Source organism: Brachyhypopomus gauderio, chromosome 3 (assembly GCF_052324685.1).
Source record: "Brachyhypopomus gauderio isolate BG-103 chromosome 3, BGAUD_0.2, whole genome shotgun sequence".
Taxonomy (NCBI): Eukaryota; Metazoa; Chordata; class Actinopteri; order Gymnotiformes; family Hypopomidae; genus Brachyhypopomus; species Brachyhypopomus gauderio.
In genome coordinates this window covers 16,753,106-16,768,204 of record NC_135213.1, presented here as the reverse complement: position 1 = coordinate 16,768,204, position 15,099 = coordinate 16,753,106, and the positions used below count along the sequence as shown (strand labels likewise).

At 40.1% G+C, this 15,099-nt stretch overlaps 1 protein-coding gene across 1 annotated transcript in view; it reads right to left on the bottom strand.

Moving 5' to 3' along the window:
- Positions 1-3,313: 3,313 nt before the first annotated feature.
- The window catches only part of LOC143510489 (calcium-activated potassium channel subunit alpha-1-like), a 51,483-nt gene continuing 39,697 nt past the window's right edge, over positions 3,314-15,099 (bottom strand). The window contains exons 6-11 of the mRNA XM_076999884.1: positions 13,313-13,396; positions 12,615-12,745; positions 12,233-12,427; positions 8,700-8,818; positions 7,772-7,909; positions 3,314-3,784 (exon numbers count right to left, since the gene is read on the bottom strand). Of these exons, the coding sequence (XP_076855999.1) occupies positions 7,774-7,909; positions 8,700-8,818; positions 12,233-12,427; positions 12,615-12,745; positions 13,313-13,396 (665 nt within the window). The 3' untranslated portion in view covers positions 3,314-3,784; positions 7,772-7,773. The remainder of the gene's footprint in view (positions 3,785-7,771; positions 7,910-8,699; positions 8,819-12,232; positions 12,428-12,614; positions 12,746-13,312; positions 13,397-15,099) is intronic.

Here is a 15,099-nt window from a genome sequence, read left to right as displayed (position 1 = left end):
TTGGTATTGTGCCTCTGTGAGCACTGGGGGCTGGGCACCCCTAAAGACCAGATCCTAAAATCGCCCCTGTTATCCAGTATGATAAACTGGTAAAACACTAATAAAAAACAAACATTTGGCTGCACACAAAGAATTCTGAAATGAAGCTTGTCATCTTGTAGGGACAAACACAAAACGTTTGTAACAAACATGATAGATTCATTAGCTAGCTAGTTATGGGTTTGTAGTATTGTCAAATTTCAGACTTTTGTCATGATTAATCATAACATCAAAGAAGGGTTTCTCACAACAAGCTCCAGAGGGATGCCAAACATCAAATATATTGATTATAGCGTTATTGGTGCTGGAGTATACATGCTTTTTGCATGGTTGCGTTACTGCTCCAATTCTTAGTCTCCCTGGGCACCAACTGCCTCATGAACTTTCAAGAATTGCCAGCACCCACACCTGGTGTTCACAAACCATCTGAGAGTAAGAGGGCTGATCTGGGATCTGTTGTTGTCCGCAAGGTTTCAATAAAGAAGAGGGATCTGACGTCATCACTCCTACTCTGTGAAGCTTTGTAGACCTAGACCAAGCTAGGGCTAGGGCATACCACACATCCATGGGTAAACTGAAAAGCCTCTGTTTTCATGTTTTCTCAGCCACACTAAAACACTGGAAAATGCTTCCAATCCATTCTCCAAAAGAGGTCATTCTGAAAATGCAGCTCAGGTGTTGTGCGGATAAAGGTAAACATAGCTTTTAGAAAACTCTGTTTACTGCAGTAGGTATTTCATGTTTAGCTGGCCGATGTGATTCTAAAGAAATGCAGTACATATTACTTTGCAAATGCACACAGACTTGAACACAGTGAGATTTATTAAATATAGTGTTATCACACAGAGCAGCGGTCAAAACCAGGTACAAGACAAACCTGGTCGAACCATGTAGAACACACTGTATGCTTCCAAAGAAATGAAGGCAATACTTCACAAAGAGTCTAGAGAAAGTTCTGGAATATATCATGGTGTAGTGATGAGAAACAGGTGATAGCTAAGACTGCGGGCAGGAGAAATGGGTCAGACCATGCATGGAATTCTGGGCGTTTTGTGTTTGTCAATTTAGGAAAAGGACTTCAAATATTAACCCTTATTTAATGTGAACAGACAAAAGCCCACCAATTTTAATATATATAACATTTTACTACTGTGGTAACTGTGTGCAATTTGAAGGCAGTACCAACAAACAAAGCACACACTTTTCAACACAAAACATCCTGGTTTTTTCTCAGAAAACCTAACTGATATCATGTACATATCATCTGCAATCTATTTGTACATGAAAAAGTAAAATCAAAATAAATCAATCAGTGTGGGAACAAAAACTAATTAACTAGATGTTTACTGAAAACTACAGGCATAGTTTTTGGACATAGGCATAGTTTTGAAACCTACTGTACACTTTATTTTTATGTGCATGTGTAAAACTAATGATGAAGTTGAATTGCATGTATTACCAAGGTAAATGTCACGTTGAAGACCCCGGCCCCTCCCTTTTGGGCGTGTGTCTACGTCGTCTACGTCTACTCATCTGTGTCTGTGTATCTCCGTGGGTGTGGTTGTGTCTTGTGATAATCCGTCTCACCTGTGGCTCGTCTCGTAATCACGCGGGGCTTATGTGGTTTGTCTATTTAATGTGCGTTCGCGCAGTGTCCTGTGCTTGTCATTGTCTGAGTCTACACGTAATGTGTGCAAGTCTGTCTTCTCGTGCGCTATTGCGCAATTCATGTTACTCAATAAACGTAACGTTGTTGGTCTGAAACCAACGGACTTGTCCGACTCTCCGGCGCCACCGTTACAGTAGAATTATATTTAACTATACTCATTTTCTCAGCCAGGTTGTTTTTTTTCTGTTTAGCAGTTGCCACTTCCTAGATGGAATGTCAATCAGAGACGACTGATCTCAGGACAGCCTCACTATAACTTTGAAGACATAGACTCTCAATCAATTTCAGGCCTATGATTAAATCTATAAAGGATATTTTCTTTAGTTGTATATAATAAATATTCAAACTGCTTTGAATATTTGAGTGTATAAAAATTACCAAAAGAAACAAGTAACAAGGAAGATGATAAAATCCTGCACCTAACATCTGGAGTCAGGCAAAGGGGCTTGGCTAGGATGTATTAACCAACCAACGACTATAATCTAATAATACCTACTACTATGCCCATGACCCATTGTCTCAATTACCCAATACTACTAAGAAGACATTTTTCATACACCCTATGCACACGCTAGTTGCTTGAACAGAACACAGCAGCAGCTACAATCTGATACTGGCTCGACAAGGATCCAGAAGCACAGCGGACTATGTTCATGCTCCATTGCCTCAACTGCCAAGAACTCAGACCACCACACAAACCTGGACTGACCTTCAAAACAAAGTGACAAGGACACACACTATACCTTGCAAGCTTTTCCTTGGGGTCATCAGGAAGGCACCTCCCTTCGTTGGTGTTTTGATTAATTGAGCCCCCAACACCTCCAGAAGGCTAATCAGTGGAGTCTGGCGTCCCAGACCCACCCCCCTCCAAGCTCACAATGTAGCCCATCACAAAATTTTACCAACAACCCTGCTACCCGACAGCTATTGGAAAAGCCAAGTGACAATCCTACCCATATCTCAACATCACACACACCAAACAATTTTTCTCTTCAAGTACTATCCTTACCCCACCTTACCTCAGCCCTTCTTAGCCACACCCACTGACTAGATCTCTCACCTACCGCTGACAACTCCTTTACCACTGCTCTCATCACACAGCCTCTAAATCCAAACTCAGCCAGTAGTCTTGTGGCAGACTTCGCCACGAAACCCCTAGCCCCTACCTTTACAGGTCTAATATGTGCTTGCCAGCCCCAATCTCTTACCTCAGCCACCAAATCTGCATACTTCAACCTTTTCCTTTCATATGTTGCATTAACTTCGTCTTCAAATGGAACAGTTAGCTCTATGAAATGCACTATCCGCTTACTTTCAGAATACAACACAACATCTGGCCTCAAGTTTGTGACCAGAGCCGGAGTGGCTAATCGGGATATTCGGGAGGATTTCCGATGGGCCGGCTCATGTCAATCTCTAGTTTGGGCCGATTGGGAGGGAAAAATTATTTTGGGCCGGATTTGGGCATGAAACTCCCAGGCTGAAAAAGTGGCCAAATTTTAATGTTTTAAATAGCTTTTAATGTTTAGTTTTAGAATCAAACATTAATATACAAACATTAAACTATTATTATTATTATATAAGTAGTAGTATAACATCAGAATACATCACATTTAAACCAGCATGCATTATTATTGAGTTTAGTTCCTCTGAGTGTAAACTGCTCTAGCAAATTGAAGTGTTAGGATTATCTGCTCTCGTCAACATATACGCACAACAAATCTCATAATATTCATATACAAACCATATTCAAATACCACCATATAATTTACTATGCAGGTAAAATGCATCTTAAACAGTATACTTGTCAATAATATTGACTGCTATGATCCAGTTCAGTTTGGGACATCATAATCAAAGTTGACTGATTGATGCATATGGACCATGTCAGCAATGTATATGATTTGTCCTTGGTTCTCGTCTTCTGTTTCTTCTTCTGTTTATTGTTGTGATAGAAGTGGTCATGCGTTTGTACTGCAAGGTCAAACTGTTCATGAGAGCAGTGTGTTGGTTGGGTGGGTCTGATGCTTTTTTGGAGAGGCAATTCTCTTCATCTTCTTCCATGTTTCATGTGTTCTGCAAAGTGATGCACAATGGAAATAAGCTATTTTTTAGGTCACATTTAAAACAACAACAGAAATAAGACATGTTATTAATAAGCAAGTCTTAAGTCTTGATTTAAAATCGGTAACAGATGAGGCAATTGTATTATTAAGGAGTATGCTGTTTCACAGCTTCAGAACAGTGACTACAAAAGCATGATTGCCTTTAAGCTTCGACCACAAATGTGGAGCCAGAACAGCCAGAAGTATCTGATCTGAGAACCTCATAGACCTAAGTGCAGAGTGAATGAAGAGAGACTAGGGTGATATGGTTTAATTTCTAGGTTTCCATAAGCAGCCTAGGAAATGGATTCTGAACTGAAAATGGCACATTGAAGGATTATTAATTCTTGCATATAGTACAGTAATCTAGACATAGTGAAACAAAGTCTTGAAATATAAGAAATGGTTTGATTTTTGAGATTGTACAAATCTGATAAAAACTGTATTTGATCATAGAATTTAATTGATCTGTAGAATTAAAAAATAACAAAGATTCTTAACCCACGGCTTTTGCAATCCTAAGTAACTTAGAAATGTCCTTAGATGTGTCTTTGTTGGCCATCAAACTTTTAATACCATCTGAACACTTGCTAAGACATTTAAATGTGCACATGTTGAGTTTTAGAGGACGACGTCATCTGCGTAATGAAAGGAGATTTTATGCTTCTGATTGATATTACCTAATGGAAGCATATACACTAAAAAGAGAACATGCCCTAATATAGAGCCTTGGGGGACACCATTCTCAATGTTGGCAACAGATGAAAGCTATTGCCCACATTGACTGGGAAGGTCCAATGACACAGACTAGATTTTAACCAGTGAATGACTATCCTCACTCAATGTTGGCAATAGATGAAAGCTATTGGCCACATTGGCTGAGAAGGTCCTATGATACAGAAAACATTTAAACCAGTATATGACTTAAACTAGGATATGACTCTGCAACCCAACCATGTGCTCAAGGCGAATGTTATGGTCAATAGTATCAGAACAGCAGCACTCAGACCTAAAAAGATTAAAACAGAACTATTACCAGATTCCACAGCAAGTTATAAATCTTATGTCATTTTTAATAAGATGGATTTCGTGCTATGAAAAGCTTAAAAACCCAACCTTTTAGGAGAAATCTTTTTAGAGACACATCCAGGCTATGGTACACCAGGAGATTTAGTACAGAATTATTTATATTAAACAGTTCTTTATATGACAATGTCTAGATATTACTTATGAGAAATAATTATCCCTAGATGGTTTAACTGCTTGTATTTTGGGTGAATAAATAAACAAACAGAAAATTCATAGCAGGTAGTCGCTAAACAAAGGCGCTATCTTGGATCAATGCAGAGGAAAAAAAGAACCCACAAGGGGAGTGTGTGTATTAGCCATTTTTAACTATAGCTTAACTATAGTAAAACTGACATTGCAGTTCTGTAAGCAACCCCTCTCACTAGCACAAAAGCTCACTTAAGTCATTAAAGTCGTTGTAATGCTTCTTGGCTGGAGTGGGAACCAGGGCTTTGTGGTAGCAGTCATGCGGGGAAGGTTAGCATGGAGTGACATGGACGTGTGGGTACTCTGAAGGCTCATTCACTCTCTACCTAGACTATGCTAAGCCAGATCACATGGCTATGAACATTTCATCCATAAAGGAACATGGAGTAAAACACCATACAGCATTAGCAGGATGACTAACAGAAAGGTAATGGTCTTTCTCTTACCGATTCCTGCTGTCTTCTCTACTGATCCAACTCTCATTCTCTCTCAGAATTTACAACTATATGCTCTTAAAGGTACAGCATAGCTGTCTGTTACAGTGACTAAGCAAGACTGTAAATTAAAGCATGTTCCTAAGGTAAAGATAAATGCTCCTGAGATGAAGAGAAGACCATATAGAGTGTGAATTCATAAACTACCAACCAAATGCTAAGCTATCTCAGCTGATAGTTATAGTTTAAACAACAATCGACAAAATGTTCCAGTGGGTCCCAAAAGCAAGGACAAGAGCATGCAAGGGTATACCAAAAAGTGAGTCTTTTGGGGCAGAAAGCAAAGGGTTAACAGAAACATGGTGCTTGGCTGGCGGTGAATGCACTGGTTATCAGTTTTCCACTCCTAACCACTGGTGTTAGAAGACACTGGGGCAGGGCAGGACATTCATGTGTGTGAGTGTTCATACCTGTTTCCTCTCTGCTCATTTGCACTTTGGAGAGAAAGGCAAAGTGATCTTATGAGTAGTGTGTTCACTCATACAAATCACTTTGTGCTTGGCAAACTTTTCTTTCCAATATTCACATTGCACAACCATTCACATTGCACAAGTTGTGGCTTCTAAGCTACCGATGCTTAGGGTTTGTCCTAGGTTTGTTTCAGCACTGGTCCTGAAATTCCCCAGCATTGAACACACCAGTGGTGCTCCCTGCTCCAGCACACCTGACTCCCCACTAAACAGGACCTTGAAATCAGCCAATCAGCCAAAGTCAGGTGTTTAAGAACAGGCTTACTGTGAGTGAGACTAAGATTGCAAGTGAGATCAATGGTCCGATTGAAGACTGTCTAATGGTCCATTTAATATTTAGTGATGAATCTATTTAATTTAATGTTTCTATGGAATGAGGTCTAGTTTACAATCTCCCAGCCGTAAGTGGAAAGTTCCCAAGGTAACCAGACAAGAGTTGTGCTTGCCAAATTAGGCCTAGTTCCAACACGTGCCATAACAACTGAGCTTCCATGGAGGGCAAGGGAGGGGTGTAAAGGTGTGTGTGTGTGTGTGTGTGTGTGTGTGTGTGTGTGTGTGTGTGTGTGTGTGTGTGTGTGTGTGTGTGTGTGTGTGTGTGTGTGTGTGTGTGTGTGTGTGTGTGTGTGTGTGTGAGGGAAATTGTGTGAGTGACTTCTGGTATTGTCTTGTCTCAAACACTGTGTGAGTGAGATAGAGTTATTTCCTGTGCACAAGGACATTTTTGTCTTCTTTTCCTTCTCATCAACACCTTTACTTGTAATAACAAAATCTTTATTAGGTGTGATAAATCTCCAGAAATTCCACAACAAAGGGAATGCAGATTCCTCAGTCCTAGATAACAGCTGATGAGGACAGCTAACCTGATGACATGGACTGGGGTCACTTATATTCAGTCAGACAAAACATCATCTTTTTAAACATTGCCGTTGTGTACTTCATGGTACTGGTTGGTTCAGAGAGTGGAGCTAAGGATAGAGACCAAAATTAATAGCACACCTTGTTTCTCAGGCAAGGAGACCACGAACTTTGTTGTCTGTGCCTGGATTATTATTAAGGTTCTCACACTCATACACTGAGAAGGCAGTGATCTGTACAGAAGTACTGAAACACTGAGAAGGCAGTTCTCTGTACAGAAGTACTGAAACACTGAGAAGGCAGTGCTCTGTACAGAAGTACTGAAACACTGAGAAGGCAGTGCTCTGTACAGAAGTACTGAAACATCAGCAATGGCTTTCATAATTGTGTTTTTAAATCATGTTCAGATAAGACAATGTCAATAAAGGAGAGGATATACCACTTAAGATTATTGTAACCTGTGGTCATAGGCAAACTTGCATTGAGACTAAATGAATAGGTAAGATGACACTTTCATGAGTTTGTGTAAGGTTTGTTTCACGTCCGATCATGTGATCATGAAGGAGATTCTAAAACAGAATAGACTTCACATGCAAACGGCACACCGCTGCAGCAGAAAACGTGCACATGCACTCACATCTCACACCTCACACACCATTCAGCAGCACCAGGTCAGACACACCACACGCACGCACTCATAGTAGTGCAGAGAAAGAGAAGGAATGTGAAAGAAAGGGAGACAATGAGAGATGGGACAGAGGAAAAAGACAGTAAGTGAGTGCGAGTGTGGTTTGTGTGTGTGTGTGTGTGTGTGTGTGTGTGTGCGAAAGAGAGAGAGAGAGAGAGGGTGCAGTGTGTGCATACTTCTACAAGTTCTTTTTGTTCGAAGACTTTGGCAGAGTGGTGCACAACTGATCCCCAGATGGATCAAACTGCACCATGCAGAAGACCATGTCCGTAGGGATCAGTTCCAGGTCGTATGGAGGGTTTGTGATTACAAACCTGTGACAAAAGAGCGAGAGAGAGAATGAGGACTTGTGTTTGTGTTGCCACTGGGCATTGTAGGAAAATGAGGAATTAACAGTCATCATTATGATAAAATAGACTTTAGTCATTCAGATATGAATCATTAAGATGTAAAATCATTATTCAAATAAGAATTATTATTATTATATAAAAATATATTCAATCATAGACATTACTAAAGGTAAATCATTCACTGAAATAAAATGTTTCAAATATTTAAATTGGAGTCACTTCAAATTATAACGAATTGTTATTGTAAACGGTGTGATTCGAATAGTAAATTTTGCAATGTGAACACTGTAGTGTCAACATTGTACTGTAAACAGCACAGAAAAGCACCAATTAGCTTTCTGTAGCTCTTACATGGACCCACCAATCACAGAACCCAAACTAACTGCCAAAACTAAATATATTACATATTTTAAAATTGATACTGAAAATCTATTTATTTGATCTATCTTTAATGCAACCATAAGGTGCTGTTTTTTTTCTCAGGATCAATACTGCACCAGTGTTTCATCTGCCAGCATTTTCTTAATGTTATGCACTTAATGTGTTTATTGTTTACTTAATTTCAATTCCATTTCATCTAAATAGAAAAGATAAAGGTAATGAAAAATATGGTGTGTCTTTGGTGTGATCTGAACAGTGTGATGACAACACTGATGCCAAAACAGTAATGTGAACAGTGAGTTGTCAACATTACGATATGAACAGTGCATTGTGAACAGAGAGTGACATGCATGTGCAGCTGCAGGTGACTCACCGCTTCACGCAGTCAGTCTCAGTGGTGCGGGGCATGTCCAGTAACCGGTATATTCCAAAACACAGCATGTTGTACGTTTTTATTGCCTTGCGGAATAAGTCGCCATATATACCTCCTTCCTGTAAATAAAAATATGAACATGTAAGAATAAAATGCATGTTTTCTCTACATGTGCCTCTGTGTAAGTTCTTTATATAGAGTATGGAAAGCCAGTTCTGCCTGCCACACACCAACTCTTTCTGTTATTAAAACACCATCTGTTGCTGGTTAGAAGGGCTATATTCCTTTACATTAATTAGAATTCAAATATGTGTCACAGGTGATGTATGTTGTTAATATGTGTAACCCTGTTCTACTTATTGATCACAAATCTATACATTTCTCCCACTGCTTTACAATAAATCTAAATAGAGTATTTCTGACTGCAAACTGACTGAGTCTCCTTGCTGCTCAGAGACCTTCTCCAGGTTATTGAGGGTCATAAACTGGACATATCTAAAAGCTGACAACTGAAATACTTTAACGACTCTGTGGTGCTGGGCTCAGGTTATCAGAGAGACGTCTCCCCTTACTTCGTTAGGCTTTGTCGCTTACGTTTCTAATCTGCTGTGACCTCTACTCCGGCAATCCCATTCCTATAGGCATTTCCTAGAATTCTATTTCTGTCTTTTGTACTGGGATTTGACGTAGGATCGGCGTGTATACTCTTCCTCTGTATTACTTGACGTTCGTTCTTCGTGTATGCGCATCCAGTGTTTTGCTATTTGACGTAGTTGGGCGTACTCTGTCGGCTTTTCGGATACAGTCCAAACTGTTTTTTTATTTAACGTAAGCTTGGCGTGTGTGGATTCTCTGTCGGCATTTTGGACACAGTCCAAACTGCCAGTTCAGTTTTAGTAACGAGACCTTGCGTCTCTTGGGTCCGTGTAAGTCCGTCTTACTTACCGTTAACACAAATGTGTTGTGTTTTCCGTTTCTAATTCTGCAATGGGAAAACTACCAATTTCCCTATTTTGAATGATTGAAATATTATCAAAGGCGTGTCTACTCCTTTTTAGGTTTCAGCACCCATAAAAATATGAGTAAAAAGTCATTTTTTTAATGGACGCAATTTCCTCGATTTGAAAACTAGCCTATATGATCCACTCCGTGACCCCTATCCCGGACCATTCTGCCCAAAGCTGCGCCGAGAACGCGCGCACACGGTAGTTTGACTGTGGTTTGGTGGTATGAAAGGTATTCTTTTAATATTAAAATTAAAATATAATACGCAAAATGACAATGTATTCCTAAATTTGCATTTACATGTTACACTCATACAAGCAACTTTGAGCTCAAAATTCAAATTAAATAATTCAATTTACATTTGCAATGTGGTAGACATCTATTCATATTTAATTTACACATACATTTTGCTGCTTTATTTATTTGTGCCTTTATTTAAATGAAAATGTATTTGTCGATTTGATTTATAAAGTTTCATGTGATCATGCAAAAGTTGTATCAAACTTATAATTAAAATGTGATAACGCGTTTGAAATGTAATTTTCAACCTCACCACCACGCTAAAAAGGTGTCAAAATTCAAACTTTAAAGGGGAAATAGCGCCTCTCCTGTTTGCAATAACACTACGACACCAACAGCGCTCAATCTGTGTCAAAAAGCATTTTGAAAATGCACTCGGAACAGAATGCATTTTCATTTTCATGTGCTCTGTTTGAAATAGCCTACTTCATACTACTGGTGTACTGATCGAGCCCCAAATCAGTATGCCGTATGCAGTATGTGACCAAAATGAAATTTTCCAGTACGCAAAACATACCCAGATGACCTACTACTTCAGCAAAATATTCCAGTACGCGAACAGAGCTATCTTCGTGGTGTACTGCATCCCATCATGCAATGCTACGTTCACGTGACCCCGTAGTATGCTTTGCTTTTGTCGCATACTGGAAACTGTACTGCATACTACTACGAGGACCAGTATGCAGTATCCAGTATATACTGAGTCCAGTATGCAGTATCCAGTATGTAGTAGGCTATTTCGAACAGAGCCATGGTCTTCCACTACAGTCAGGTTAGATTCCATAAGCCTTCCAATCATATTCCAGAGCCCTCAACTTTATTCAGCCAATCAGGTTCCACAGCTTTCCACCTCAGGCAGCCAATCAGGACGGGACTATAGCAGGCTAGGCAGTACAGGCCAGTTTTTTTTAAACATGGCCACAGAAGTGCTCATTAGACTAATTCAAAGGGTAGCAGAGAAGTTCTTATGGTGAATTTACACTCGATTATTGTAAAAGGTTAATCGAGCAAGTGGCAGACATCTCTGCCTTGTCTAGCGCTAATGTGACTGTTATTATTGCCAAATTGAGAGCTGTGGCAGAGCAATTGAGTGTGCCTCGAACTACAGGGTGGGGGTTCTTAACACTAGCTATTGTTGATCAATTTTTTCCATGTCCTAAAGAAAAAAACTGTAATGAGACATTTTGCAAATGAAATAAGGCTACAAGAAAGAAATCGCTAGAAATCCCAAAAATTATAGCCAGATTATCGCTATGTGAAATGCAAATGACTCCTAGCACAACCACAAAAATATCCGCATTTGAACTTTCAAAGGGAAGAAAATGGGTTTAAGAAACTCTAAGCAACACTCTGCTCTAGCATTTAACACACTCCAAAAAAAATAGGTCTGTTGGCAAAATCTGTCATGGTCTGTTTGACATCCGATACATTAAGCAACATCAAAACCAGCACTGGTGAACAAAGTATTCTATCAAAAGCAGTACTTCAGTAAAGTGCTCAGGAGCCACTTAACAACAGCTGCAAGTGTGTGGATTCAGGCCATGACTGTAACTGTAGTGTAAACTCTTGTACAATGGGAGATCTATCTGTACATGACCCTGTGGCCAGGGATCGGTGTTTCACAGACCACTGCTATTAGAAAATTTTTGAATGGCATAGCATCAGGAAATTTCTAAGAACATTTACACTGATGAGAAATGACTGCATGGTAGTGTGTGGTGGTTGGATAGGAGGTTTTGTGCTGAGGACCTCTCTGTCTCCCTCTGGTGGTCTGTCTTTCTCTTGCTTTGTCTTTCTCTCTTTCTCTGTGTCACTATTTCCTCTCTCCTGCTCTCTGTCTCTATTCAATTTTTGTTTTAACAAAATTGATATGAATGTAACATGTTACATTATTGCCAAAATAATGAAGTCATTAATCAACAAGGCTGATCAAGTGGTTCTCTTTTAGTCTATCATAAGATACTACAAATATTGCTGCAGGTATAATCATCCCACTATTTAATAACCAATAGCTAGGCTCTACTCTCTATATCTGTACACTGTCAATTATTTTCTTTTGTTTGTTTGTGACTGGGGTATTAAAATTATGTAGTTGTCCTGAGGCTCTTTGGTGTTTGTTGTGTAAGTGGATTTCAGCTGTCTCTCTCTTTATCTTTCTGTCTCTCTCTTTCTCGCATTAATTTTCACTTTCTGTCTCTTACCTAATTTCTCATCTCTATTTCTCTTACCCCAAAAACAGAAAAGGGCCCTTCACACAGGGCCACCTGAGTGATGCGGCACCTGTCTCTCTTCTCTAGAGTCTCAGGGGTGCTGTAGCCCCCCCTCAGGGTGTTCTCCTCCGCCAACAAACTCTCCAATTCCGGGGTGGATCCACCTGTGACCAGTGTCCGGATCAATGTCAGAATGTTATTATTGAAGTAGGTCTGTAAGCGAGACAGAGAGAAACAGAGAAAGTACATGGGCTTTTACAGCATCTGATAGAATAAGATCTTTATTCATCCATGTCTGTGTGTGCATACTGTATGTGTACTTATGCAAGTAATTTTCTGTGTGTGTGTGTGTGTGTGTGTGTGTATGTCAGATAGAGAGAGAGAGTGAGAGAATACTTACAGCACTCATTAAAGAGTCAAGCACACTGACAGTGAATGCTGTCCCACAAGCGAAGGGTTGTGTGAGGTACAGTTCACTGTCTGGGTCATCATCATCATCCTGTTCCAGGTATTGCACATTACTGTCATTCACTATGAACACACAAAACATACAACATACACAACATACATTTATTCATAGCCACCCCATATCACCCAAACACACATAAAACAGACAAACATAAGACACACATAAAACACTGTTCAAAACAGCATTACATTCTTGAAAGTTGTTCTGTTAGCTGACCCTCACAGAGACATTATTCTTCATGGTATTCCCACTGATACTAAAAAAAACATGTACATGTTATCTGTGAAACAAGACAGTTTTATCTGCTGAATGATACACCAGTGTGGCTATATGGCACCAGAACATAAAGGAGGGAGAAAAAAGTTGACAGACGTTTAATACACACACACACACACACACACACACAAATCATTACTAAACAATACCATACAACTACAAAACATACATCCAATGAAAGCAACAATATTAACCAAACAAACATTTAATGTGCACACAGATATCGTATACACAGTCACATAGACATTCATTTACATAGAACAAAAGGACACATATACAACATGGAAACCAAATGCAATACAAATATTCAAATTAACACCAATATCACCCCAAAACACACCGGTGTGTCTTACCAAGCTCGGTGATAATAGGGACTGAGGCTCCACAGCTCCTGTTCTGTATCACACAGACTGAGTTCAATGTTTTGCCTGCTTTAGCTAGAGACAAAATACACACACACACACACACACACACACACACACACACACACACACACACACACACACACACACACACACACAGTCAGGGTCACCAGAGATGATGCTGGACAACTCCTAACCCTGACATGGTCCACACCTACACACTGAAGAAGCTAACTGCACTCCATGAAGACCAGGCACCACAAAATTAATTAAGGGGTAATAGATGGAACCCACTGTGAATGGTTAACTGAAGACCTGAAAAGGGGCAGTCCAAATACCAGCCAATCATCTGCCTCTGCACATCATTCAAGTTCAAGTAGTTTTATTGTCAATTCTGCATATGTACAGAGAATCGAAATTACGTTACTCTCCTTCCCAAGTTTCAGCACAAAACAACACGAAAGTACACTGAAGTAAAAATAAAATTATAAATAATAAGAGTGAGACAATACCAACAATAACTGTACAGAGTAGACAATAGTGCAATACAAGGGTAGTGAAATGAGATGGGGGATTAAGAAGGAATAACAGTACCAGTGTAGCAACATGTATGAACAGTAGTGCAATATAGTAGCTTATGGCTGGTAATTGAAAAATTTTGTGCAGTTCTTTAGGACACAGTGGTAGGGGGTATTAAAAGGGTAAGAAAGTGCAATGTGAGCAGTAGTGCATGTATGAGATGTGTGAGTGCATAACAGTTCTTGTAGGTACTGTTACTAGCTTTCAGTACTGTGTTGATCCGGATGCTGTATGAGTGTGTGCTGCAGTGGCGATTGCTCTAAGACTGCAAGGGAAGCTCAGCTTCCCCTAAAATGTCAAAAAAAAAAGTGATTAAACATATACTGTTGTGTGTACATGTCATTGACAAAATATGAGCTACAACGCGCTCAACTTTTGTTCAGAATCAGCTTCTTATCGCTGGTAACGACGCGGCTTTCCTCTCACTCAGTCCCGCAGCTTCACAGTGCTTTAAATGGTGTGGACGCTGAGCGTCTACAGAGTTCAATAGCGAAGCAAAGAGTGCAGCGAAACGAGACGAGCCATTGGATAAATGCTGGGCTTTGTCCCGCCCATCGGACGCTCAGCATCTCTGGGGGTCTATGGGGCAGTGGGCTGGCCTCGGCTGGCCCGGATGCTCAGCTTCTGGATGATGATTGGATGATCTGTCTGATGCTGAATCCCTTTTTGATTGACAGCGAAATGAGCGAATCAGCGATCTTTTGGTGTAAACCTCCGTGGGAGCATTTAATTTAATTTTTTATGTTTTTCATTCTGTTCTGAGTTGAACTGGAGATTTTCTTCTTAGCGGCATTTTCTTCATTAAAAATGACTGACAAACCGAGCTTCTATTTTTGGTGGTTTTTGTTGTAGCTGCTTGTGTTTGGAGACTGACTCCTATCACTCTTTCTGACACCTTGTTGGTACAACAGGGTCACAGATCATTTTCTTGAAAAGGAACGGAGGGTAGAATTTATGTATAAATAAACCGACACATTTTATGATGTAGGCTGAAATTGAGCTTCCCCTCCTAGAAAGACCAGCATCCGCCACTGGTGTGCTGGGGTTAAGAGTGGAAGGGGGGGTAAAGCTGGGAGAGTGTTCAGCATCCTCACAGCCTGGTGTATGTAGCTGTCCTTCAGTCTGGTGGTCCTATCCCTGAGACTCCACAGTCTCCTCCTTGATGGCAGCAGGCTGAAAAAACTGTGTAGAGGGTGGGT